The sequence below is a fragment of the Cucurbita pepo genome, chromosome LG14 (genome assembly GCF_002806865.2).
Source record: "Cucurbita pepo subsp. pepo cultivar mu-cu-16 chromosome LG14, ASM280686v2, whole genome shotgun sequence".
NCBI classification, from domain to species: domain Eukaryota; kingdom Viridiplantae; phylum Streptophyta; class Magnoliopsida; order Cucurbitales; family Cucurbitaceae; genus Cucurbita; species Cucurbita pepo.
In genome coordinates, this window is record NC_036651.1 from 1,231,956 (window position 1) to 1,254,174 (window position 22,219).

General features: G+C 37.7%; 4 protein-coding genes across 9 annotated transcripts; all 4 read right to left on the reverse strand.

The window, feature by feature from the left end:
- Positions 1-1,164: 1,164 nt before the first annotated feature.
- LOC111809964 lies at positions 1,165-2,869 on the reverse strand. The gene has a single exon (XM_023696462.1). The coding sequence runs from the start codon at positions 2,754-2,756 to the stop codon at positions 1,467-1,469; it is 1,290 nt and encodes a 429-aa protein (XP_023552230.1). The 5' UTR covers positions 2,757-2,869; the 3' UTR covers positions 1,165-1,466.
- A 635-nt stretch (positions 2,870-3,504) lies between these two features.
- On the reverse strand, positions 3,505-7,710 carry LOC111809965 (probable anion transporter 5). Of its 4 annotated transcripts, XM_023696465.1 has the most exons (4): positions 7,389-7,710; positions 7,076-7,191; positions 5,210-5,302; positions 3,505-5,132 (listed from the first exon to the last, which is right to left on the reverse strand). In XM_023696465.1, exon 4 carries the CDS (start codon positions 5,095-5,097, stop codon positions 3,769-3,771), a length of 1,329 nt encoding a protein of 442 aa, XP_023552233.1. In that variant the 5' UTR covers positions 5,098-5,132; positions 5,210-5,302; positions 7,076-7,191; positions 7,389-7,710; the 3' UTR covers positions 3,505-3,768. The 4 variants fall into 4 exon arrangements, with proteins under 4 accessions (XP_023552233.1, XP_023552232.1, XP_023552231.1 ...); XM_023696464.1 differs by having other exon boundaries at positions 3,505-5,158; positions 5,236-5,302; positions 7,076-7,710; XM_023696463.1 differs by having other exon boundaries at positions 7,076-7,710.
- A 1,286-nt stretch (positions 7,711-8,996) lies between these two features.
- On the reverse strand, positions 8,997-15,536 carry LOC111810885 (BRASSINOSTEROID INSENSITIVE 1-associated receptor kinase 1-like). Of its 2 annotated transcripts, XM_023697712.1 has the most exons (12): positions 15,019-15,536; positions 14,303-14,435; positions 14,132-14,203; positions 13,591-13,734; positions 12,669-12,740; positions 12,507-12,578; positions 12,341-12,420; positions 11,271-11,399; positions 10,841-11,182; positions 10,217-10,611; positions 9,511-9,845; positions 8,997-9,348 (listed from the first exon to the last, which is right to left on the reverse strand). In XM_023697712.1, exons 1-11 carry the CDS (start codon positions 15,101-15,103, stop codon positions 9,531-9,533), a joined length of 1,839 nt encoding a protein of 612 aa, XP_023553480.1. In that variant the 5' UTR covers positions 15,104-15,536; the 3' UTR covers positions 8,997-9,348; positions 9,511-9,530. The 2 variants fall into 2 exon arrangements, with proteins under 2 accessions (XP_023553480.1, XP_023553479.1); XM_023697711.1 differs by having other exon boundaries at positions 8,997-9,845.
- Positions 15,537-16,342: 806 nt separating this feature from the next.
- LOC111810887 (ERAD-associated E3 ubiquitin-protein ligase HRD1B-like) lies at positions 16,343-21,999 on the reverse strand. 2 transcript variants are annotated; one of them, XM_023697714.1, is made up of 8 exons: positions 21,848-21,999; positions 20,738-21,276; positions 20,043-20,219; positions 19,384-19,533; positions 19,089-19,294; positions 17,817-17,973; positions 17,463-17,724; positions 16,343-16,740 (listed from the first exon to the last, which is right to left on the reverse strand). In XM_023697714.1, the coding sequence occupies exons 2-8, from the start codon at positions 21,268-21,270 to the stop codon at positions 16,606-16,608; spliced, it is 1,620 nt and encodes a 539-aa protein (XP_023553482.1). In that variant the 5' UTR covers positions 21,271-21,276; positions 21,848-21,999; the 3' UTR covers positions 16,343-16,605. The 2 variants fall into 2 exon arrangements, with proteins under 2 accessions (XP_023553482.1, XP_023553481.1); XM_023697713.1 differs by having other exon boundaries at positions 20,738-21,281; positions 21,848-21,997.
- Between the last annotated feature and the right edge of the window lie 220 nt (positions 22,000-22,219).

The window sequence follows — 22,219 nt, forward strand, 5'->3', positions numbered from 1 at the left end:
TATCTATCATGTAAAAGTGCCGAGATTATTCTCGCCCACAGCCTACATTTGAACAAGAAGTCTACCATGATTTGACTGACGCAAGAAAGTACCTACTTCAACATAATTCAGAATGATACAACGATTTGAGGGGAAAAAACGGAAAAACAGGAGGCAAAGGGCCAGATAAACCTCAGTGCAAGAGAAGCAGAGTGACCTGGGGTAGCGAGTAAAGAAGAGAAGAAACAGAAGGCAAGCCTAAGTTCTATCTAAAGAAGAAAAATGGAGTCGCTCTTGGGTATCTAGATGATGGTGGCTTGGAAGAATGGGAAGAAAAAGGAGCCAAATAAATGGACAGGCCCAAGGTTCTATCTCTACGGTAGAAAACATAGTGGGTCCATAGTAGATTCTAGTTTGAGATGAGGAGAAGGTGGTTTAAGAGAGAGAAATAGGGAAGAGAATATCTCGCTGGCTCGAAAATTTGACCTTTAGCAACGATGGAATGAAAATTTGACCTTAGCAACAACGGAGTGAAAATTTGACCTTTAGCAACCCAAAAATCTTTCTTAGTACAATACCTGAAACTATTCTTAAAGGGAGCAAGCTCTTTCTTCTTTCGACTGATTTAGCCACTTCCAAAGAAAGAGTAGCTATTTTTAGTGGTTTTATTTCCATTCTCAAGGTATTGACATAAAAAAGAGGGCCTAATACACACGGAACTATGACAACGAAACGGGTCTGTGGACCAGCAACTCGACCGAACTCAACCACTAGGAACATCCCAGAAAAGCAAGTCACCAGACAATAAAGATATCAGGAAAAACATAAGACCTACCCCCTCGACAACTCTACTACTTAGGATATCATTCCCCCTTATTAGCAAAGGGGACAGTGACACCTTAGAACATGGAGTTCAAAATACACCACCAAATCAAAGGATGTTATTTCAGAGATAAAGTAATCAGAAGGGTCATAAACATGTAAACAATGAATACCATCTATCATTACTAATAAAGGAGATTATTTGTTTAACATGTAATCAAAATTTCCAAACAAAAGTCAAGAAACGAAATTTAGCTCTAGCTGCCCAACTTAATGAACATTGGTATGGACTAAATAGATAAACACAAATGAAAGTATATGACATAAATCTGAACAATCAATATCGAAATGAAGCACGCGACAAACGTATAAAACTTGAGTTTTTTATAGCCTTGACGATACACACCAACTGTAACAAAAAAATCACCCTCCATGTATAAGCAAGCACATGAAATTCTAACCAAAGAGGTCTACTCAGCCACAAAACACAAGTACTATAAAGCCCTATAAAGTACAACTCAGCAGGCTTGTAATTTGGTGAGAGATTGAACCATCATATAAGAATACAGACATCCATACAGAATTAACCTAAACAAAGTAAAGTTCAACCGCTTCAGATTCACTATACAACATGTTACCTGCCCACCAAATGACATTCAGATCTTTTACTTTGAGACTAATAGGATTTCTGGTTTCTTATCTTTGCTGGGTGTATTAGCATTAGAAGAAGAATTTGCTGATGCTGCAGCCTTTGCAGCCGCACGAGCTCTGTTGTCAAGTTGAATGAGACTGCGAGTTGCCAATATTACCTGCGGTACCAAATCATGAGATGCCCTCGCATATAAACACCTGACAGCAACTGAAGCTGCATCCTTGACATCTTGCGAATTCAAAGGAGCCAGTAAACAATGTCCTAAAATTCTAAGCACTGGCTGCAAAAGCTCCCACGGCAGCGGAATTCTGAACCTCTTAGGTTCTGGATCATCTGAATTGCTCCCATGTTTCTCAATTTGTAGTTTACCCATTTCTTCTGAAACATCTTCTATCTCATCCTCAAACTCCAACGCCCTTTTCTCCGAAAACCCACTAATTTCCAAATCATCCTCTTTATCAAACTCTCTCTTGCAGCAACAATCTTGCCCAGCCCATGACGCCGCAGATCGGCAGAATTCAAGCTTCGACCAGCTCGGCATATGCGAGATCTGCTTATAATAGCAATCAAGAGCAACGCCAACAATGCAAGCTCTTTTGGTTGACTTCACCGCGTTCTGTGGTTCAAGTGAAGGGGAAAGAACCCCAACAGACGGCCTGGATTGAGCTTGGGCAACAGAATCGGGCTTATTCCGAGGAGAATGGTAGAGAGAAGGCTGCGAAAGATCAGGAATCGATACCAAAACAGGCTTCCCAGCCCGAGACTTAACCTCAGAGGAATAAAGCGCGAGAAGTACAGCCTCAAAGCCAGCGAGGGAAGGGAGAGAAGGGGAATCGGAGGAAGTAGAATGGACTCGAGAAAGGTATAAGGAGGAAAGAAGAGGAAGGAAAGAAAGAACAACAAGGCGGAGATGGGGATCGGAAGAGAGAAAAGTATCGTAAAGCCAGTGGCAAAGAGGGTCAGAACCAGATCCAGCGGCGGAGGAGGAGAGGGCAGAGGAGATAGCGAAGTAGGCATCATGAGATGATAGAAGAGAGAGGGCCGGGCGGTCGGAATCGGCGACGGAGGAGAGGAAAAAAGAATCGGAATGAGGGGGAAGGATAGAGGAAAGGGCATGGATACGAGAGCGAGCTTTGGAAACGGACTCCCACCAGGAGTGCATAGGGTCGCTGTCGGCGGTGGCGGTAGCGGTGGTGGCAGAGACGGAAGCGGAGGGATTGTGAGCAGCGGTGGTGGAGGAGGAGGAGGAGGAGGGGGAGGAGGAATGGCGGTTGTTGAGGGAGGGATTCCGGTGGAAGTCCATTGGGTGTAAGGGCTTCTACTGCTTCTTCTTCAGTGGCGTTGATCAGAGCCCCCTGCCTGCAGGGGGACGACGAAGCCAATGGGTCAATCGTGGAGACAAATACACAAGCGATTCCTACTTTCGGATTAACACTTGTTTGTTTTTTTTTTTTCAAAATTGACCTTCTACTTTTCAAAAGTCTCAAATTTGCCCTCAAACCAAGTTTTTTTCTTTTTTTTCCCCCTTTTTATTTTTCTTTTTCTCAAATTTGACCTTCTATTTATTTTTGTTATTGCGTTAGCCATTTCTTTTGATCCTTCAATTTTAATTTAATTAATTTTAGCTCACACACTTTAGTAAATATCATTTTAGCCCCATATTAACTCAAATTATCATTTTAACCCCATGTTAACTCAAATTATCGTTTTAGCCCCATTTTAGCCCCATTTTAGCCCCATATTAACTTAAATTTAATTAAAATTTAATTAATGGTTGAACAGTAGAGACCACTCTAATAATTGTGTACCAAACCAAACTGTATTGTTGCATATTGAAATTCTTACCGTGTAAAATTTTGAGAGGAAGCATGTGATTGTAAACATAGATGTCGTGTCGAGTGATGATCCTCAATCCTCGTTGAGTATGTGTAAGGATAGTATTTTACCGCTAACAAATATTATCTGTTTTGTTTTAAAATGTGTACTAGGGAGAGATTTCCACACCGTTATAGAGAATGTTCCGTTCCCCTCTCCAACCAATGAGGCAGATGTTACAAAATTTGTAGTTCTCACGATAGGTAATCCACGAAACAAATGTCACAGAGAAATACCAATTATCAACTACAATGATGCTAAATCATGGTACATAGTTTTTTTAGTTCATAAAAAAAAAAAAAATAATAATAACTTAGAAATAGAAACATGAGGCATATGAAGTCATAAGATTTCCTCCTATCCTACACGCCACTTTTAAACTCTTTTTGGCATGAATGGTGTATGCGAGGAAGTTCCACGAAGAAAAAAGGAAGCTTACCTCAGTCAAAAATTCTCTCACCTGTTGAAAACAGCAAAAATACAATAGAGCTAAGAACGCAGAGCAGCCCCGGTATGGAGAAAACTGCTCTCCAGCTTTCTGGACTTGAGAGATCTGAATTGGCAGCCTTCGCAGCTTCCAGTAGTTTTCCAGTTAAATCAACCCCGACGATACCAGCTAACGTACCAGCAGTGTTCGAGACTCCCATGACGATACCAGCATATCGAGGAGCGATATCCATATGATTCACAGCAAATCCTGCTCTCCCTAAAGCTAAGAAACCAAGAGCCACAGATGAGCAGAAGATAGCCCCACCAGAAGTTCTGAAGATGGGGATAGCCATCAGTGCCATTGATGCTACAGCAAAGCCTATGGTATTCAAGAATTTCCGGGTTCGAGTAACAGATAGAATTCTTTTAGTGACCAAGTAATCAGCAGCTATCCCACCGACATTCGAGAATAAGAACATGTTAAGATAAGGCAACATCTTAGAGGAACCCATCTCCTGGAGGCTAAGTTGAAGACCAAGCTCAAAGTAGGTAGGCAGCCAGTTCATCAACACATATAAAGCATAATGGAAGGTAAAATTGTTTACCACGATTGCCCAAACTGGCAAACTCAACAAGATTTTCTTCCACGGGATGTTTGAGGTTCGTGTTGAAGTTCCTCCGCTCTCTACTCTTACTTTCTGGTTTCCTTTGATTGGCAGCAGGGGTTCACCAAAACCTGCAGCAGCAGCTTTGGGATGTTCGGAACGTGGAGGGTCGGTTGCATACTTGAGCCAAAGCACAGACCATGTGGCACCTAACAATGCCTCAGCAGCAAATACTGACTGAGGCCCTCTATACTTTACCAGGCTAGGAAGGATAAGCATGCCTGCAGCGGCACCTAGGTACATTCCAGAGGTTGTAAGAGATACAGATCTTGATCTTTCATGAGGAGGAACCCACTGAGCTAAAACAGTGTGGATTGAAGGAAAGATGAAACCTTGAGCCACACCGACAAGCAACCGAGCAATTACCAAGACCATCACCCTACTCGGATCCAGTGGAACTAATGCACAGGTAAGGGACCATAAAATAAATGAGATCAGAAGAACCCTTCTACCTCCAATTTTTTGAGCAGCCCATCCTCCAGGAACCTGGGAACAGGCATATCCATAGTAAAATGTTGAAAGAATAGTGCCTTTGCTTGATTGGTCTACCCCCACAGCATCAGCTGCAAAGGTATAAGCAATCGAGAAGCCAACACGTTCCACGTAACAAACAGATGTGCAGATGAAGGTTAAAAGAACAATCCAATAACGCTTCGGAATTTTCATTATTGACATACTTCACCAACAAATGTACGCATGCTTTTAAGAACCTTTACTGTTGAAGATGGAGCAAAACNTTTCATTATTGACATACTTCACCAACAAATGTACGCATGCTTTCAAGAACCTTTACTGTTGAAGATGGAGCAAAATCGCCCATGGGTCAGAGGATATTGAAAACTTCATATCTTTGAACAGTATCTAGAATTCTAAAAATGGCCTGAAAAAAGGAGAGGAAAAATATAGGACATGAAACATAAAATGGAAACCAAGTTCTTATTGTGAACAAAATAATTGCACCAAATCAACTACAAGTTACTTTGCACATCAAGGAAAACTAAGCAAACAGTACGTGTCGCACGTTCGTAGGTGCTAAGAGAATGTCTCGAGCGAGAGATGAAAGGACACATTTATTTTGAGTCTCACNAAGGAAAACTAAGCAAACAGTACGTGTCGCACGTTCGTAGGTGATAAGAGAATGTCTCGAGCGAGAGATGAAAGGACACATTTATTTTGAGTCTCACTGCACTTTTCCTCTTAGAAGAACCAGTAGAAAGGATACTACCAAAAGATGGAAATATAGCTGTTCTACCTTTTGTTAATATTGTTCATCTCTTACTTGACTATAACTTAAGTATGAATAAGAAAGTTACTCATTACTTCTCTGCTTAGAAAGAAGATAAGTTAGCACAATAATAGACTAATGGATGATAGATGACTTCTTTCCTCAACGTTTCATTTAAACATTTCGTGTAAATCGATATTGTAACCGCTCAAGCCCACTACCGCTAGCAGTTATTGTTCTCTTTGGGCTTTCCTTTCCAGGTTTCCTCTTAAGGTTTTAAAACGCGTCTGTTAGGGGAGGTTTCCATGCCCTTGTAAGGAATGTTTCGTTNAAGCCCACTACCGCTAGCAGTTATTGTTCTCTTTGGGCTTTCCCTTCCAGGTTTCCTCTTAAGGTTTTAAAACGCGTCTGTTAGGGGAGGTTTCCATGCCCTTGTAAGGAATGTTTCGTACCCCACTCCAACCAATGTGAGATCTCACAATCCACCCCCTTGGAGGCCAACGTCCTCGCTGGCATACCGCAAGGTGTTTGGCTCTAATACCATTTGTAATAGCTCAAGTATACTCCTAGCAGATACCGTTCGGGGTGGATACCATTTGTAACAGCTCTGATACCATTCGGGGCGGATTGTGAGATCCCACGTTGGTTGTAAAGGGGAACGAAAACCTCTATTTAGTAGACAAGTTTTAAAACCTTGAGGGGAAGCTTAGAAGGGAAAGTCCAACGAAGATAATAACGGTGGGCTTGGTCTGTTACAGAAATATTCCTATCAACAAATGGATTCATTGGCAGATAGTATGATCTTATTCAACACCAGATCTAAGAATTGCAAAAATCATCATTTAAACCCTCTCTGATCAGTAAAGTCGATGGAGTGACTACAAACACATTCATCGAAATCTAGCAATGTGGTCCGGATTTACGAAGAAATGAGAAAATTCCTCTGGAAACGAAAAGTNGATAATAACGGTGGGCTTGGGCTGTTACAGAAATATTCCTATCAACAAATGGATTCATTGGCAGATAGTATGATCTTATTCAACACCAGATCTAAGAATTGCAAAGATCATCATTTAAACCCTCTCTGATCAGTAAAGTCGATGGAGTGACTACAAACACATTCATTTAAATCTTGCAATGTGATCCGGATTTACGAAGAAATGAGAAAATTCCTCTGGAAACGAAAAGTAAACGGCTCCAGAAAGTAGTAGTGGAATGAATTAGAGGAAGTGCACATCGAGTGAAGAACAAGGACTGAAAAGACACTAAAAATGAAAGATAGTTCATGCTCTAACAATCTAGATTGATCAAACAGACGATTCCTAATCGAAGCGACAAACAAGCAGAAAGCAGACATTGTAAGGGAGGAGAAATAAATCCACGAATTAAAAGTAAACCTCAAGGACGATGAATAATTGCAGTTTATACCTAAAAATGGTTCCGATTCAGCAGAGGAAGAACACAATTCAAGCAACAGAAACCCAATGCAGAAACGTGGCTTCCAGCAGAGCCAAAACCAGCAAGTCAACTGAGCTCGTTGAATGCTAGAAGAATTCGGAAGCAAAATTGCACTGTGAAAGAACCATTCGAATTCACGTGCAAAAACGCGGAGAAAATAGGGGTTTAAGCACCGCGATTGGGCTTCTCTAGGGGAAAAAAATCAAATCGAAATTGCGACTTTCATAAACAAATTCCAAAAACCCCGTTCAAACCCCGACCCAAATTTTCCCACCTCTTTTACCTCTCAAACAAATCCGGCACCATGCGAAAAAGAACCCCCCCACCGGCGTTCGGCATAAACAAAAGAGCACTGATCGGAGGTATGGCCGGCGGCGATGTCCGGTAGTAAGGAAGAGATAACCGGCGGCAAGTTTTTCTTCCTTTTTTTCGTTTTTGGCATAGAGATCTGATCAGAGAAGGTAAGGGTGGGGCAGAATTATAGGAATTGGGCCCCTTCTCAGGAATCGATTCCCCATGTCTTTTAAGCCAATCCGAGCGAATAAGGCATTAATTTCCATGGTCAAGATCGATGCTTTCATACTCCACCTTATGTATTTGTTCAAGAATGAACTGATGTTGTATTTCTATATCATTTATTTATTTAGTCTAAACTTCAAAAAAAATAAATTAAAATTGACAGATATACTAAATACAAATTTATATATAGTAAATAAATTATTTTTTTTTTTAATTTTAAATTTGTTAGAAAGTATTAGATACTTAAAAAAGTAAGATCGAAATTAATAATTAAAATATTAATGATAATAAAGTCATTATGGAAAAGATTTGGAAATATTGATGGATAATATCTCCAAAAATTTTATAAATACACCTAATATATATTTCATTTCATTGCGAATATAAATACTAATAACTACCTCTATAACTTATTTTAAAATAAAAACAACTCAATCATTCATTTAGATATTATTTTAATTTTCAAATATATTTCTGGACCTACTATTGGCCCGACTCCCTTTGTTTATCTAGAGTGTCATGATTGATAATATACCCAGAAAAAGTATAGCTATCCTTCTTTAAGACTTTCCTTTTTTTTCTTCTTTCGTCCATATAGAATCGTGTTCTGTTCAATAGAAAATTCATTTTCTGTCGTACATAAAAATATTTCATCAATATTCATAAAATTAAAATCATTTATCTGCTAACCATTTTTTTATGCATCACTCTTCTTGTTTATGATACAGAAGATTCAGAACTAAAAACTCAACTGAGCTTGTAAACTGAGAATCTGTAGCTGAAGAGAAGGTTGAAGCCAAGAACAGCTATTATAACCCAATGGCTGGATAATCAAAAGGCAGAGTTTCACTCAAAAACATTTTGTTTATCAAAATGTGTAACGGCCCAAGCCCACCACTATCAAATATTGTCCTCTTTGGACTTGGGAGAGGTTTCCACACCTTTATAAAGAATGTTTCGTTCTCCCTCAACCGATATGGGATACAATCCACCGCCTTCAAGGCCCAGTGTCCTTGCTGACACTTGTTCCTTCCTCCAATCGATGTGGGACCACTACCAAATTCACCCCCTTCGGGGCCCAACGTCCTTATTGGCACACCGTCTCGTGTCTACCCCTCTTTGGGGAACAGCCTCATCGCTGCCACATCGCCCGGTGTCTGGCTCTGGTACCATTTGTAACTGCCCAAGCTCATCGCTAGCAAATATTGTCCTCTTTGGGCTTTCCCTCTCGGGCTTTCCCGTCTGCTAGGGAGAGGTTTCCACACCCTTATAAAGGGTGTTTCGTTCTCCTCCCCAACCAACGTGGGATGTCACAAAATCTAAATCTAATCTAATCTAATCTCTCAAGAAAATAAAGAAAAACAAGACAGGAAAGGGCAAACGACTTGATGAATATAAGAATATGTACTCTGGGATCTCCAGAAATCAAGATACAAACACTGTTCTTGTATGACAAAATCTAATCCTGAGAGAATAAATTGTGAGAATTCAATGATTCATCAAATTCAATCCATCAAAGTGATGCAATATAAATTTATCAGTAGAGAAGGAAGGGATGCCAATAGATTTATGCAGCATCACTTTATGAGATCAAATTTGAAAAATGAACTGAATTCTTAAAAATTAAAAGAGTTGTTTGAAGGAGGGAGGAGAGTGGCAACCTATTATCTCTCCTGCATTGTGCAACCTTGTTGGTTTGTTGGTAATTTTGATTAGCAACCCCTCTACAAATTTTGCTTAAACTCAGATATGTGATACAAGATGAACAGGGAAGAAGATTATGATAAAATTATTTTTTTCCAGAAAAAAAAAAATGAAAACTATATGCACAAATGTGATATATGTGTGTGTATGATAGATATACACATATATCACTTTTAACTTACAGGAGGGGGGCTTCCAGAAATCATCTTGGACCGGACAATTCATCGGGAGGAATTTCAGCAGTAGAGTCGAGAATCCACGTTGCACTCGGGTGGGGATTGCGGCTTACATCTTGATGAAACCGCTCCTCTTTCTGCCATTCTTCCCATCTTTCAGCTAAACCATCGCCCTCGAGCATCCGTACGACCTCTGACATCTTAGGCCGCTCTGTAGGAGTTCCTTGTGTGCACAACAATGCAACTTGTATAAGCTGCTCGACTTCGTCGTCGGGATATTTTCCCGCAAGGTCGGGATCAACTAGTGTTTCCAACCTCTTGTCTTTCAGAAGTCCTTTCACCTGTAAGTTCCCCAGCGTGAAAATAAAAATGGATACTTCCATAGAGTCCAAGCTACTTTGTATGCAGATCAAGTAACTACAAAGGCTGAATGATACAACTATTAAGGCATCCAAATTCATACCCGTCTATTTCGATACTAAGGAGATGAACAAATACTTCTTACGACGCCTTAATGACGTACTCCTAAATGGTTGAGGAAGCAACCTTGAGAGATACTGATAAACTAAATTATGAAAACCCTTTAATTTATTGTACTTGTATGAAGTTGTCACGTTTTAGTGTACTAAACTAATAAACTAAACCACATATTCATAGGTGCCAAAATATTAATGAAGAGAATCCAAAAATATTGAGGTACGGCAAAACATACCCAATCAAGAAGCATGACATCATCATCATTTGCAAGCCGGGCAAGATCGAAGGCTCTCTGTCCAGTTATGAGTTCAAGAAGCATGACCCCATACCCAAAAACATCGGTCTTTTCAGAAGATTTTCCTGTCGAAAGGTACTCGGGCGCTATATGCCCAATTGTTCCTCGTACAGCAGTTGTGACATGAGTATCTTTGTAGTCCATGAGTTTAGCCAACCCAAAATCACCAACAACGGCTTCATACTCCTCGTCAAGCAAAATATTTGCAGCTTTCACATCGCGATGAATAATCTTAGGATCACAATGATCATGTAGATAAGCAAGCCCCCTTGCCGATCCCAAAGCAATGCGTTTTCGATTCAACCAATTAAGTGGAGGCTGTGAATCTCCACGTTCTGCAATAATATAAAACCAAAAACAAAAGTATCATGCGAAAATTCAGCATGTGCTATGAATGTGCAGAACATGTTGATTTTCATTCATTGATCTCGCAAACAGTCATTTCATGTGATTGTGGATTTGAGAGCGAGAGAACTGTCCAGTATGTAATATTTTTTTCTGACTGCAACCCTATTCAGATGTTTAACATCCATAATATATATACAGTATGCTATGAAACAGTACCTCGTAAACACGATGCTACACTTCCATTAACCATATATGGGTAGACCAGCAACCGTTCAGTGGGTGTCATACAAAAGCCACGTAGGCGGAGCAGATTACGATGCACAGCCATACTGATCATCTCTACTTCTGTTTGGAATTGCAGCTCCCCACCCTGTGAACGTTCCTCTTTAAGTCTTTTAACTGCCACTAGAGATCCATCAGCCAGCCGTCCCTTATAGACCTTGCCAAAACCACCCCTACCAAGAATATGTTTGTTGCTAAAATGATCTGTTGCAACTTGTAGTTCACGAAGAGAGAACCTCTTGAGCTGACCAAGATGAACTTCCGGATCCTCTTCGGCTGTAGAAGAATTGAAATGGAATAAAGAATCCTCTAAAATGACGTAGGAACATAACATTTTTATAACTTTGCTGTTAAGTACACTGACCAGGTACATCAAAGAAATGATCTTGTGGTTTCTTCCGACGCCACAGAGCAACCGCAACAGCTGGTGCAGCAAACAGTAAAGCAGCAGCAGCAGCAACTCCACCAGCAATAGCTCCAGTGGCACTATTGCCTATGGCCATGCACCAAATTGAACAGAAAGATAATAAAATCATAGAAAGAAGCCAAATTTAGAGCAGTCATAGTTTAATCAACAGTGACAAATGACCATATATATCTTTCGTTCTTTTTTTAGAAACAAAATTTTGGTTGATAATTTAGAAGTAACAACAAAAACAAGAAAGTAAACTTCAATTAAGAGAATAAAGCCAAAAAACCCAATTCATAACAAAATTTACGCAGAAAATAAAAATTAATAATAATAAATAAATAAAAGGTTTCGTGTTGTAGAGTCGTTGCTGAACAAAGAAAATGAAGAACGCTAAGCAACAGCTTTATTTATATTTAACTACACCCATCTATCACATCACTCAGATTGTTCGTCTCCTAATTTCTTATGGGTTATCTCAAACCATATTTCCAAAATAAATTCTTTAACCACATAAAAACTTTTCTTCAAATGCCAAATTTGAACAGTCGAGTATTGACTATAGCTATTTGAACACGTTTAGTATTGTAAATGACAGCTAGAAGAACACAGGAAATAATTGTGTTCTAAAAAAATGAACAAGGCATATGGTACAGAAGTAAATAAGAAATAATTGAAGTTAAAAGATTACAGTTACTGCCAGCAGGACAGCTAGCTGAGCAAATATATTTACTGCTTCCATGTGTTTTCACTTCATTCTAAAATGATTGATCAAGTATATCCCTCATATTTTTAAATTGCTAAAATTTATTATATATTAAATTAATGTAAATAGTAAATAAAAATATAAAAAAGAATATCCCCTTCGAAACAACTTCCTGATGAAACAACCACAAGAAAATATCGGAAAATAGAAGTCAAAATGTACTGAGCCAATGACGCATTTGAAGACCTTAAAGCTTTTAAGAGGCTTGGGAACACACACACAATAAACAAGAACATCAGTAATATATGTGATAACTAACCTGATGAAGGGCTTGGTGAAGAAGGTAAAGGAGGTGGTGGTGTACGTGCAGTCGATTCATTAAGAAGATTATGAGCAAAACTGCATGGAGAAGGATTGTCAGCAACTCTAATGAGCTACTGCAATATGATAAAGAAGAAGAATAATACAAATACAAAGCTTATTACCTGATAGGGGTAAAAAGAGAAAAAGAACCATTGACCGGAATATCTCCAGTTAGCTGGTTGTATGAGAGATCCCTGCAGTACAGTTGAATGATAATGTTACCTAAAACAGAAAAAGAGCAAGAATTACTGGTCCTTAGGATAAATATTATTCATATTACTCACAGGACTTGCAAGGATTTAACATTAGTTAATGACATTGGAATGGTTCCCGTTAAGCTGTTGTTGTTAAGACGCCTATTTTCACATATGAAGAAGAAAATCATGTTAGAGATCCACTTAATAGTGAGTTCAAGAAAAGCACAGAAATATAACAAAANGGGGGGGGGGTATAAAGCAATCGAGTTGGGCATGATCGAGCAAGAATGACACATTGACATATAACTTACGAAGCAGTAATTCAGATTTAGGGATGACAAAGGCATGATGTAAAGTAAAGCAGAAAATACTTTTGAAAGTACAACATTATTTTTTCCATCGTAAGCTGGTACAAAGCCCTCCTCTTTTCATTCACAATCGAAATGCTTCCATATTTGTCATGATAAAAGCCACTTCATAGGAGAAAGCGGAGTTCCCCATAGACATCTTTGATTGGATGGAGACAAATATACATATAAAGCATGCAGTGAAGGTGGATGTAGATAATACCAAAATGTATTTTCTTTCTCTGGTCTCTTTGCTTGGAACTAAGCACAAAGAAAGCCAATGTGCACTGCCCTCATTCTAAAAAATTAAAACATTAAATTAAAAAACATGTATAAGGTAGATGTGCTTGATTCCAACTAATCACATCTTTTTTACGAATAGTTAGAATAACACACATCTACTTTATACACATTTTTCAAATCTGACATTAATTACTACCAAGCCGAAATAAAAGTTAACTACTCTCTTGAATTTTTTTTTCTTCTTCCTAATGAAATCACATTACTAGTTAAAGATTAAACAAAACAAAAATTCATTCTCAAAAAAGTAAATAAAACAGCTAGACCACGTAGCAAAAGCATGAGGAAAAAAGAAGAAAATATAAAGCAGACGCTAAACAAGATTACTAAATGGGGAAAAGATTAAGGATGTGTAACCATACAGGAAACGCAGTTTTCCAAGCTCCCCAAGTGTGACAGGTATTTGACCAGTTAAATTGTTCAAGTAAAGGTCCAAGCTCACCAAGTTTGTCAAAAGCCCAATTTCTCGCGGAATTTCTCCACTAATATTGTTACTATATAGTTCCCTGTCATATTAAACGAGTTCAAATTATTTGCAACAAAGATAATTATCATAAATAAATTGCATTCCTCACTTTTACTTTATAAGAATATCCAGTCACTTGGATCTTTTAGATAGTTTCTATCACTTCTTTCTAATCCAACCCTTGATAAAGGCATAAAGACTAAGATGTGTAACAATTATGAGAAATGTAAATCATGAAATTTGGTAAACTAGATGAAAAGATAACCTTCATCAATCAGAAAAAAATAAATAAATAAAACACAAGTAAACTTGATCTATAAATTCCTTGAACCACCACAACTCGGCCAGGAAGAGAGAGGAGAGACAGGGAGAGACATAATGAAGATGGAGAATCAAAATAAAAAGATCAGTGGAAGCCCAAATTGTTGAACACTCACAAATATTGCAAACTCGGAAGATCACCAAGTTGTGGAACTAACGTGCCAGATAGATTTGCATTTCCAAGATCACTGGACAAATAAAAGGGAAAAGATTGAGGGGCAGCATTCACAATAATAAATTCCAAAAACAACATTTGTTCCAAGCTCCTAGTAGGCGTAGAAGCTTACACTCGAGTGACACTATTATCACTGTCACAGGTAACATGGAACCATGTGCAGGGATTAACAAGCGTAGGATCCCAACTCTGCAGTACACCGTTAGGATCTTGTAAATTTGACTTCAATGCATTCAAAGCATCCCCTGCCCCCATGAAAGTTCATAATAGTTAGTCTAATAAACAAGCACGCACATAATGACAGCCCAGTTCATGCATTCAAAACTTTAACCAAACATGAAAAGTTAAGGGATAAACAAACAAACTTGGTACAATGGCGTTGCAATCTTTAGAAAGCCAGTCTCGAACCAACAGAACTTCTTGTTCGATTAAATTACCATATTGTAAGGTTTAGCCAATAAATTAGCAACATACTGAAAAATCTCCAGCAAAAAACCTAAACCATGCTTCTTATTCCAAACTGTGCATTGCTATCCCAAAATGTAATCGCATGTGTCGACCTGTACTAAAGTTATGTGCAATATAATGGAACCAAAAGAAAAAATCTAGAACTGTTTGATTTGAGCTATGCCCAGATTGCTAAATAATTCCCAAGCATCCTAATCTACACATCAGATTTCCCGGCGATCAACAAGCGAAATGACACAGATGGGTCACATTCATATTGTCATTTATCAACAGCATCAAATGGTCAAACAGAAACAAAACTGAATGAGCAAAGATTAGCCACGCGGATGAGAAACAACGAGAAGTTGAAGAAGCAAATACCTTCGGTATTAGCAGAGAGCAGCGAAACAAAACCGAGCGTCAAAATGATCCACAGAGAAGACGAAGAAGGCAACATCCCCAACATCAGGCAGACCAAAATCAGGCACTAAAATCTACACTAGAAACAAATTCACATAACGAGGCAGAGGGATTTGGAAGGAGGGGGAGCGCAAAGAGATCAATCAAAGCCCAGCAGAATCCTCGAACCAGAGCTCCGCCCTCGTTAACCAAACGATTATGAGGGAAGCTTCGAGGAAGCTGCTGAAAACGTAAGGGAGCCCCGTTGACCGCAACAGGACCAATGAGAGCTGAAGTAAAGAAATGAAGGAAGTGCTATAGGGGAAGAAAAAGAGATGACATTGGGAATATGCAGAGATTGAAGGGTTCCATAAGGAAGAAGCTGAAATGGGGTAAAGAGAGGAGGGAGAATTGAAGAGAAATTGGGATGGGTTGAAATGAAACGGAAGAAGAGAAGGCTTAAGGGCTTACCTTTCTATTCTGTCATTGTTTTGGTTTTTCGTTTTTCGTTTTATTTTTCCATTCTACCGTTTGAACGGTCAAACCACCTTCCCACCGGCTACCGGCTGCCAGCCCCGCCCTTATCCCTTTTTTCCCCACCGGTGTTTTCTTCTCTTCATCTATTGTGGGTTCATTGTAATAATTGGACTGCAAAATTTAATCAACATTCATGTTTTTCTTATATATATATATATATATATATATATATATATATGAATTTATTAAATATATTTTAGATATAAAATGTGATTTTTAATCTAAATTAGTTTCATTTTATTTTATGAAATTTAATTAAGGAGTAAAAACAAAATGAAATTATGAGCATTTAAAAAATTCCAAAACCACCCAATAAAAATGCCCTAGGGAAAGATTAAACAGAATTATTTAAAAAATGGTTAATTAAATTAATTTAATATGGTAAATTACAAGTGTATTATTTTAAAATTATTTAATTAGACATTCCATCTTAGAATTAACAAAAAAAATTTATAAATCAACTAATTTCTTTTTTTTTTAATTAAACACAAAACAAAATGGAAAGCTAACTACTTTTTAAATGCAAAATTCAACATTTGACTTTTAAAACAATAAATACAAAATTCAAACGTTTGACTTCAATATATTTTATGTCTTATAAACGACACAAAACTCGAAGTTTAGAAATTAAATTTGTCGATGAAGAATAAAGCTGGAGATTAGCATGTGAATATTTGTAAATGTCCACTTGGAAGCAACAAATGCGCATGGGAATGGAATTGCTTTTCAAAAAGCATATTTTAGAGTAAGAAAATAGAGAAACCAAAGATGTTGGAATAAACTCACTCTCTTCTTCTTTTGGTAGAAAGAACTTTAAATATTCCTTTTTGACCGTCGCATAATTGCTTCAAAAGAGACGCCAAATTCAGCATTTACAACCAAACCAACCAACCAATACGGGGAAGAAGACTGCTTCTAAAAATATACCAAAAACATCTTCCGTATACAAAAAGAGATATCTATGTCATTCTGAACCTCTGCAGTCTTGTATTATTACACAAATATAATTATATGCACATCATTTCTTCTATCTCATCGAGAATCAGATGACGACGGCGATGGCGACAACGAGAATGCTACACTTTTCCCTTTCTTATCTGCCTCACCTGCTCCTGAGCTTTCCTCAACATCTGGTTTACGGAGATGTTGCAGCTGATTCTGTAGGATCTGTTGGAAAACATGAAATTTTGAATTCAGAAATCCTCAACCTCTACTAAAACTAGTTTGAATGAAGTTGTCAGTGACTTTGAAAGAATTGAACGAAGAGCCGTATTTACGGTGAAAGAAAAGAAAAGAGAACAGAGAACGAATGAATTTCATATGCTTTACCTAATAAATACAAATTTATATATTAATAGGACATCTCCTTAAGTATCACAATTTTTTTCTTTTTCTTTTTAACTGTTTATGGTAGCTCATTTTCAAACACCACAACGGTAAACCACGAATATAAAAGCAAAAAAGTTGGCTTCTCGTCGTTGAACATCAGAGGTCAAGGAAACAGCACAAAGGGGAAAACCAAACAACGCTGAGAATCAAGTACCTAAGCACATGTCATGACCACAATTCAATATTTACTCACGGCCATGTGCATACTAGTAAACTACTGTTNTTTTTTTTTTTTTTTTTTTTTTTTTTTGGTCCCCTTGAAAAACTGAGCTAAAGAATATACAGAGGCCCAGGCAACAAGAGCACAAACGAAACATACACTGACCAAACATGAGAGTTCATTGGGTAGTGATATTTTTTAATGAGAAAAAAAAAATGAAAGAATACAAGGCAACCCAAAAAAACAAGACCACAAAAGGGAGCCCAACTAGAGAAAAAGGCTCCATCAAGAAGAATGAGACCCAACTAGACAACGTTGATGCAACAATTAAACAACATACCTCAATCTGTTGCTGGAGAAATCTTTGTTGAGCTTCAAGATGTAAGCCTGATACATTTTGACTACTGCCCAATCCGTCCGTACTGTTTCCAGTATCCTCTCGTGGCTGAAAAGGAACAAAAAGATTCTGGGGAAATTGAGTGAAGGACAAGTTGGAAGGGCCGCCAGTAAAAGAAAATTGTTGTGGACGTCCATTTGGTTCTATGTTATTGGAGTCAGGCAAAGGTCTTTCAACCTGAGGAACTACTGCATATCCAGGAGACCTGTAAATAAATAAAAATAATTAAAAAAATTTGTCATACTCTTCTCCTTTTGGTGGGTGCGTGTGTGGGATGTTTGCAATAAAAACGCGTACCATACTAATGTGCTCGCACAAGGATAAACATATGATTTCTCATATACAGAAGCTGCAGCCACAGCAGCTCGGACTCTAGCCTGATGATGGCTCAAATTATCATTAGCAACACCTGTATCACTCGTACCTTGCGCGGATGAACTTGTGGTTCCTGCTCCTGTTTTCAACAGAAAGATCAGTCATTGCATTGTATCCAAGTTCCAGCATGGTATAACCCCATATTGAAAAATAATCAAGTAAAACCATCAGTTCAATGATTTGAGTAAAAAACTTCTATTAAAGAAAGCAGATACACTGAAGGGAATGCTATAAGAATGCACCAAACAACAAAACATTTTAATCCAAAGCCATTAGATCATGTAAACTTGGAAATTACTTCTACACCTTATCTAAATTACTCCTACACCTTTTCTAACACAACAAAAAAGTTAAAAACAAAACAAGAAAAAAATGAAGCGCCCAATTTTTACAGAGGACCAGAGGCCCAGTTCAAGAATAATCATCCTTCTCAAAGAGATATGCTAAAGTTCATAGCCGGTTCTTCAAACTATTTCCTTTTGAAGAGATTGAGTTGTAGGACAAAAAAATATATAAAATAAACGACGACTTTAAGGACAGTCTCATAAGAAAAACAATCATGAATACAAAAGAAATAATAATAGAGAAGAGAATAGAGAGAAAGTCAACAACCATGAAATGAATTGTGAGAGAGACCCAAATTTCAACTCTTTCACACTGATAGGGAGGTATATATATGGAGAAGACTTGGAAATACTATACTGATGCTTATTTTTGCATGGTTATTAATGGTCTAGATTATTTAATAGTTTTGAAACGTTAAACCAAATTGGGTTACTAGATGCCAGATACAAAGCACCACTTGTAAAAAAGAATCAGAGATGCAGGGGAAGCATTGCACAAACAAGATACTAAAAAAGCATTGCACAAACTAATTCGTGGGAGACAAGGCAGGTGGAAAAGATATTTTCCTGTCCCTAGAACATTGAGAAGATTCATATTTCCTATCTTTAGGTTTCTGAATGAAACATAAGCAACATCAAAGATTACTCTTTTAGCTTAGATCTTCTGGATCTTTCATGCTTTTCCTTAGTCGAAGTTTCAGTTTCCTCAAATGAAAGATTCCAATAAGGTTCACAACCAGATGAAATATACACGGAAGAAATTTATAAACTTATCATAATTGTACAAGATGTAGGATCCTTTAGCCAGGCAGTAAATTGAAATGAATTGAATTCTTATTGGTGCAATTACCTTGTTGGTTAGCATCAGATTGTGGTCCATGATGACCGGCTGCTGTGCTTGAACCTTCAGGTGGTACAACAAGGGCTCTGCAGGTTGGGCAAGTATGTTGTCGCTCCAACCAGGATCGGAGGCAATGGACATGAAAAAGATGTCCACATACTAGTTTCTTTGCAACTGTCATCTCTTCACGACAGATAATGCATGTTGCATCACTTCTACAATTGCATAGAAGGAATTTTTAGTAGCCAATATAAAAGTACTGGAAGCATAAAAGAAACAACAAGTTGACCAAGCATGTACGCACGAATTGAGTTCTTCAGGCGTTGCATCGGGAAATCGATCATTCATGTTTGAAGTAATCTTTCTGTAACGGATGTAATCTGCAATACGAATCCTAAAATTCCTAAAGATCTCATAGAGCTCTCGGATCAAGTGCAAAGGCACACCATAGGTCCTGCAAGAGCAAAGTCAAAGTCAGCAAAATCAAGATGTGAAATGGGGATGAAGTTGATATGGATGTAACTTCAACTTTTTAGGTTGAGGATCGAACCATCAACCTTTGGGATAGTAATTGACTTATTTACAAAAACAACTGCCGCTTTCAATCTTAAAAGAGGAAAGAAATTAAGAACAACGACTGATTGGAAAGAAATGAAAAGGATATCCAAACAAACAACAAAGACCATGTCAGTCATAAGACACTACTGTTATGACTTATGAGACTTCTCCCACAATTAACATGAGAGCAAAATACGACAGCCATTGATACATGTAAGGACACAAATCCTAGTAACCACATTCGTTTTTTATTGGTTTGCATAGTATTTCTTTAGAAGAACCAATGTTCTACTACTTTAACAGTTGGGCATACGCAATATGAGCACATATATGCAGAAGAAATTAATTCTGAACTTCCAGTTCACAAGAATGAGATAGCTTAACAGGTGTAGCTAGAGTACTTACATGAAAATCACAAGAAAGAAACACAGGTACATTGACAAGTGAAGTAAGTCTCGGATAAGTTCCAAGTAAAATGTATAGACGGGCTTCCTTTCCCATTGTCCCTCCATGAGTACATCACTGACGTAGAAAATATATTTTACAAACGTTGACACAGCCGTTGTTGCAAGAATCATATACCTGAAAAACAAGTCATTGACTTTATTTTATGATGATATAAGAGCTTCTAAGGGTCATAAGAAAACATCATAGGATATTTGAAAACTTAGCTCTAGCAAACAAAGACTACAAGATAGTATTCCAATAGCCACAATTCTCCACTAAGAACTTAAATAACAAATATAAACAATAGTTTGTGAGTTCATCTAACATGTCCTTGGCATCTCTGACATTCTAACCACAGATAATGCCTTGATGAAATTTTTAGGGTACCAAACGTTCAATAAATTTCAAATCTATGAACATCATAATTTAAACTGGTATAAATATAGAATCAAGATATAGACCAAATCTCATGACCAATTATAGGTTAAAAATCCCATGATCAATTGGAAACGCTTTTTGTAATCCATTGGATAGGACTTTCCTCTTGTAATTTCATCATATCAATGAAATATTTATGTTTGTTACAAAAGAAAAATAAAAAAGAAGAAGAAGAAGAAAGATAATATAACTTACGGTGGAAAATGACAACTTACTCAAATGAAAAGAAGAGGGAAACCGAGGCCTTCCTTGTCTGTATCAGAGATTCTATCGAATTATAAAAAAACAGACTATCTAGAACAAAGAGGAAGCCTAAGAAGGAAACTATCCGGATATGAGACAACAACGGCACCGATGGAGTGGTTTCCATGTATTCAACCCTCTTCTGAGCCAACCAATGCAAAGCTTTGATCAACAACAGAGCCGTAACCATACCAAGGAATGAAACAGAAAAATCTTGCCGGAAAATAGTTATGGCAAAGAGGATTTCCATCAACTCCTTCCATGATTGCTCGTTGAGCCTCTCAACCTCTGCTTCTCTAAGAGAACCGAGAAATATTTTCTTTGTTAGCTGCCACAAAATGCACATGATGACTAGACCCATATTGAGAAGAAGCACTAGATTTATCTTGGAAGTTGACAAATAGACCAGTGCTGGGTAGAACTGGCCTCTACTGTTGAAGGCATGATAGATAACCACTATGGTTGCAATGAAACTAATCCCCGCATATGTTTGCAGCTTCATCATTCTCGACTGCACTGCCATATGAGAAGTTGAAATATCAGCCAAATGAAACAATATATGTGATGCTAAAATATCATCGGTACCCATCCTAAAAATACAGTATAGTTATTTGTACGTAAGACATTTAAATTTAGAAGTAATGCATAAAAAGCTTTGACAATGTAAGGATTTTCCTTCTCCAAGTTATCCGAGCTTTCCTGGATTGGCTGAAGGAAAAGTAGGGATTTTTCATTGATGAAGATCTTCTATAGGAAAGTTCATTCTCTGGTTTCTATCTCATGGACTTCAATGCCAAAGGCTATAATAATTTCCATTTTATGCTTAATTCCGAGATTTGATAACAGGTCGTCAATTACATCTCATCAATCCATAGCGCCAGCCGGGCAAGGCATTTTATTTTCCCTCCAATTTTTTCTAGCCCCGACGTTTCTTCGTTATTGATTCAGGCCGTGTAATGTTTTTGCAACATGATCAGATTAAACTTGGTAAACCAAAAACTCGTAATCTTGATGTTACAAAACCAATTGACTGAGCAAATCCAAAGATATCAACAGAGAAGTTTTTTAAAATGAAATCTTGCCTGATTGATCGGCGTCTACGGCTACCTATGGCCGGCTGGATCCCGACGCTAATCCAATTCGGAGACGATGAAGATGAGACGAACCAGAAATTTTGCAGAATAGGGAGAGCTGAGGAAGAACCAATATGAAATTCGATGTTAGGTTTTCTCTTTCAATACTTTTTCCGATGAATTCTCAGATGACATGGTCTTTCCAATCAACATCCGCCACGTATGCTCACAGTCAATCCAACTCACAGCTCTGAGATTTTGATAAATAACTTTTTAATTTTAAGTTTAATTTATTTATTTTTTTCACTATTTTCCCCCTTTTTCCATTTTTATAATATATTCACAAATAAAAATAATTATAATCATATTTTATGTTATACT

What these genes read in the sequence shown, in the direction of transcription:
- LOC111809964 (XM_023696462.1), bottom strand. Translation starts at nt 2,756, where the DNA reads ATGGACTTCCACCGGAATCCCTCCCTCAACAACCGCCATTCCTCCTCC.
- LOC111809965 (XM_023696465.1), bottom strand. Translation starts at nt 5,097, where the DNA reads ATGTCAATAATGAAAATTCCGAAGCGTTATTGGATTGTTCTTTTAACC.
- LOC111810885 (XM_023697712.1), bottom strand. Translation starts at nt 15,103, where the DNA reads ATGTTGGGGATGTTGCCTTCTTCGTCTTCTCTGTGGATCATTTTGACG. An exon ending in TTCACCAAGCCCTTCATCAG is followed by an intron (nt 11,400 to 12,340) that starts GTTAGTTATCAC and finishes GCATGGCCATAG; the next exon opens with GCAATAGTGCCACTGGAGCT. An exon ending in TCATTTCTTTGATGTACCTG is followed by an intron (nt 11,183 to 11,270) that starts GTCAGTGTACTT and finishes ATTCTTCTACAG; the next exon opens with CCGAAGAGGATCCGGAAGTT.
- LOC111810887 (XM_023697714.1), bottom strand. Translation starts at nt 21,270, where the DNA reads ATGATGAAGCTGCAAACATATGCGGGGATTAGTTTCATTGCAACCATA. An exon ending in ACGCCTGAAGAACTCAATTC is followed by an intron (nt 19,295 to 19,383) that starts GTGCGTACATGC and finishes ATGCAATTGTAG; the next exon opens with AAGTGATGCAACATGCATTA. An exon ending in TTCTCCAGCAACAGATTGAG is followed by an intron (nt 16,741 to 17,462) that starts GTATGTTGTTTA and finishes GTTTTCCAACAG; the next exon opens with ATCCTACAGAATCAGCTGCA.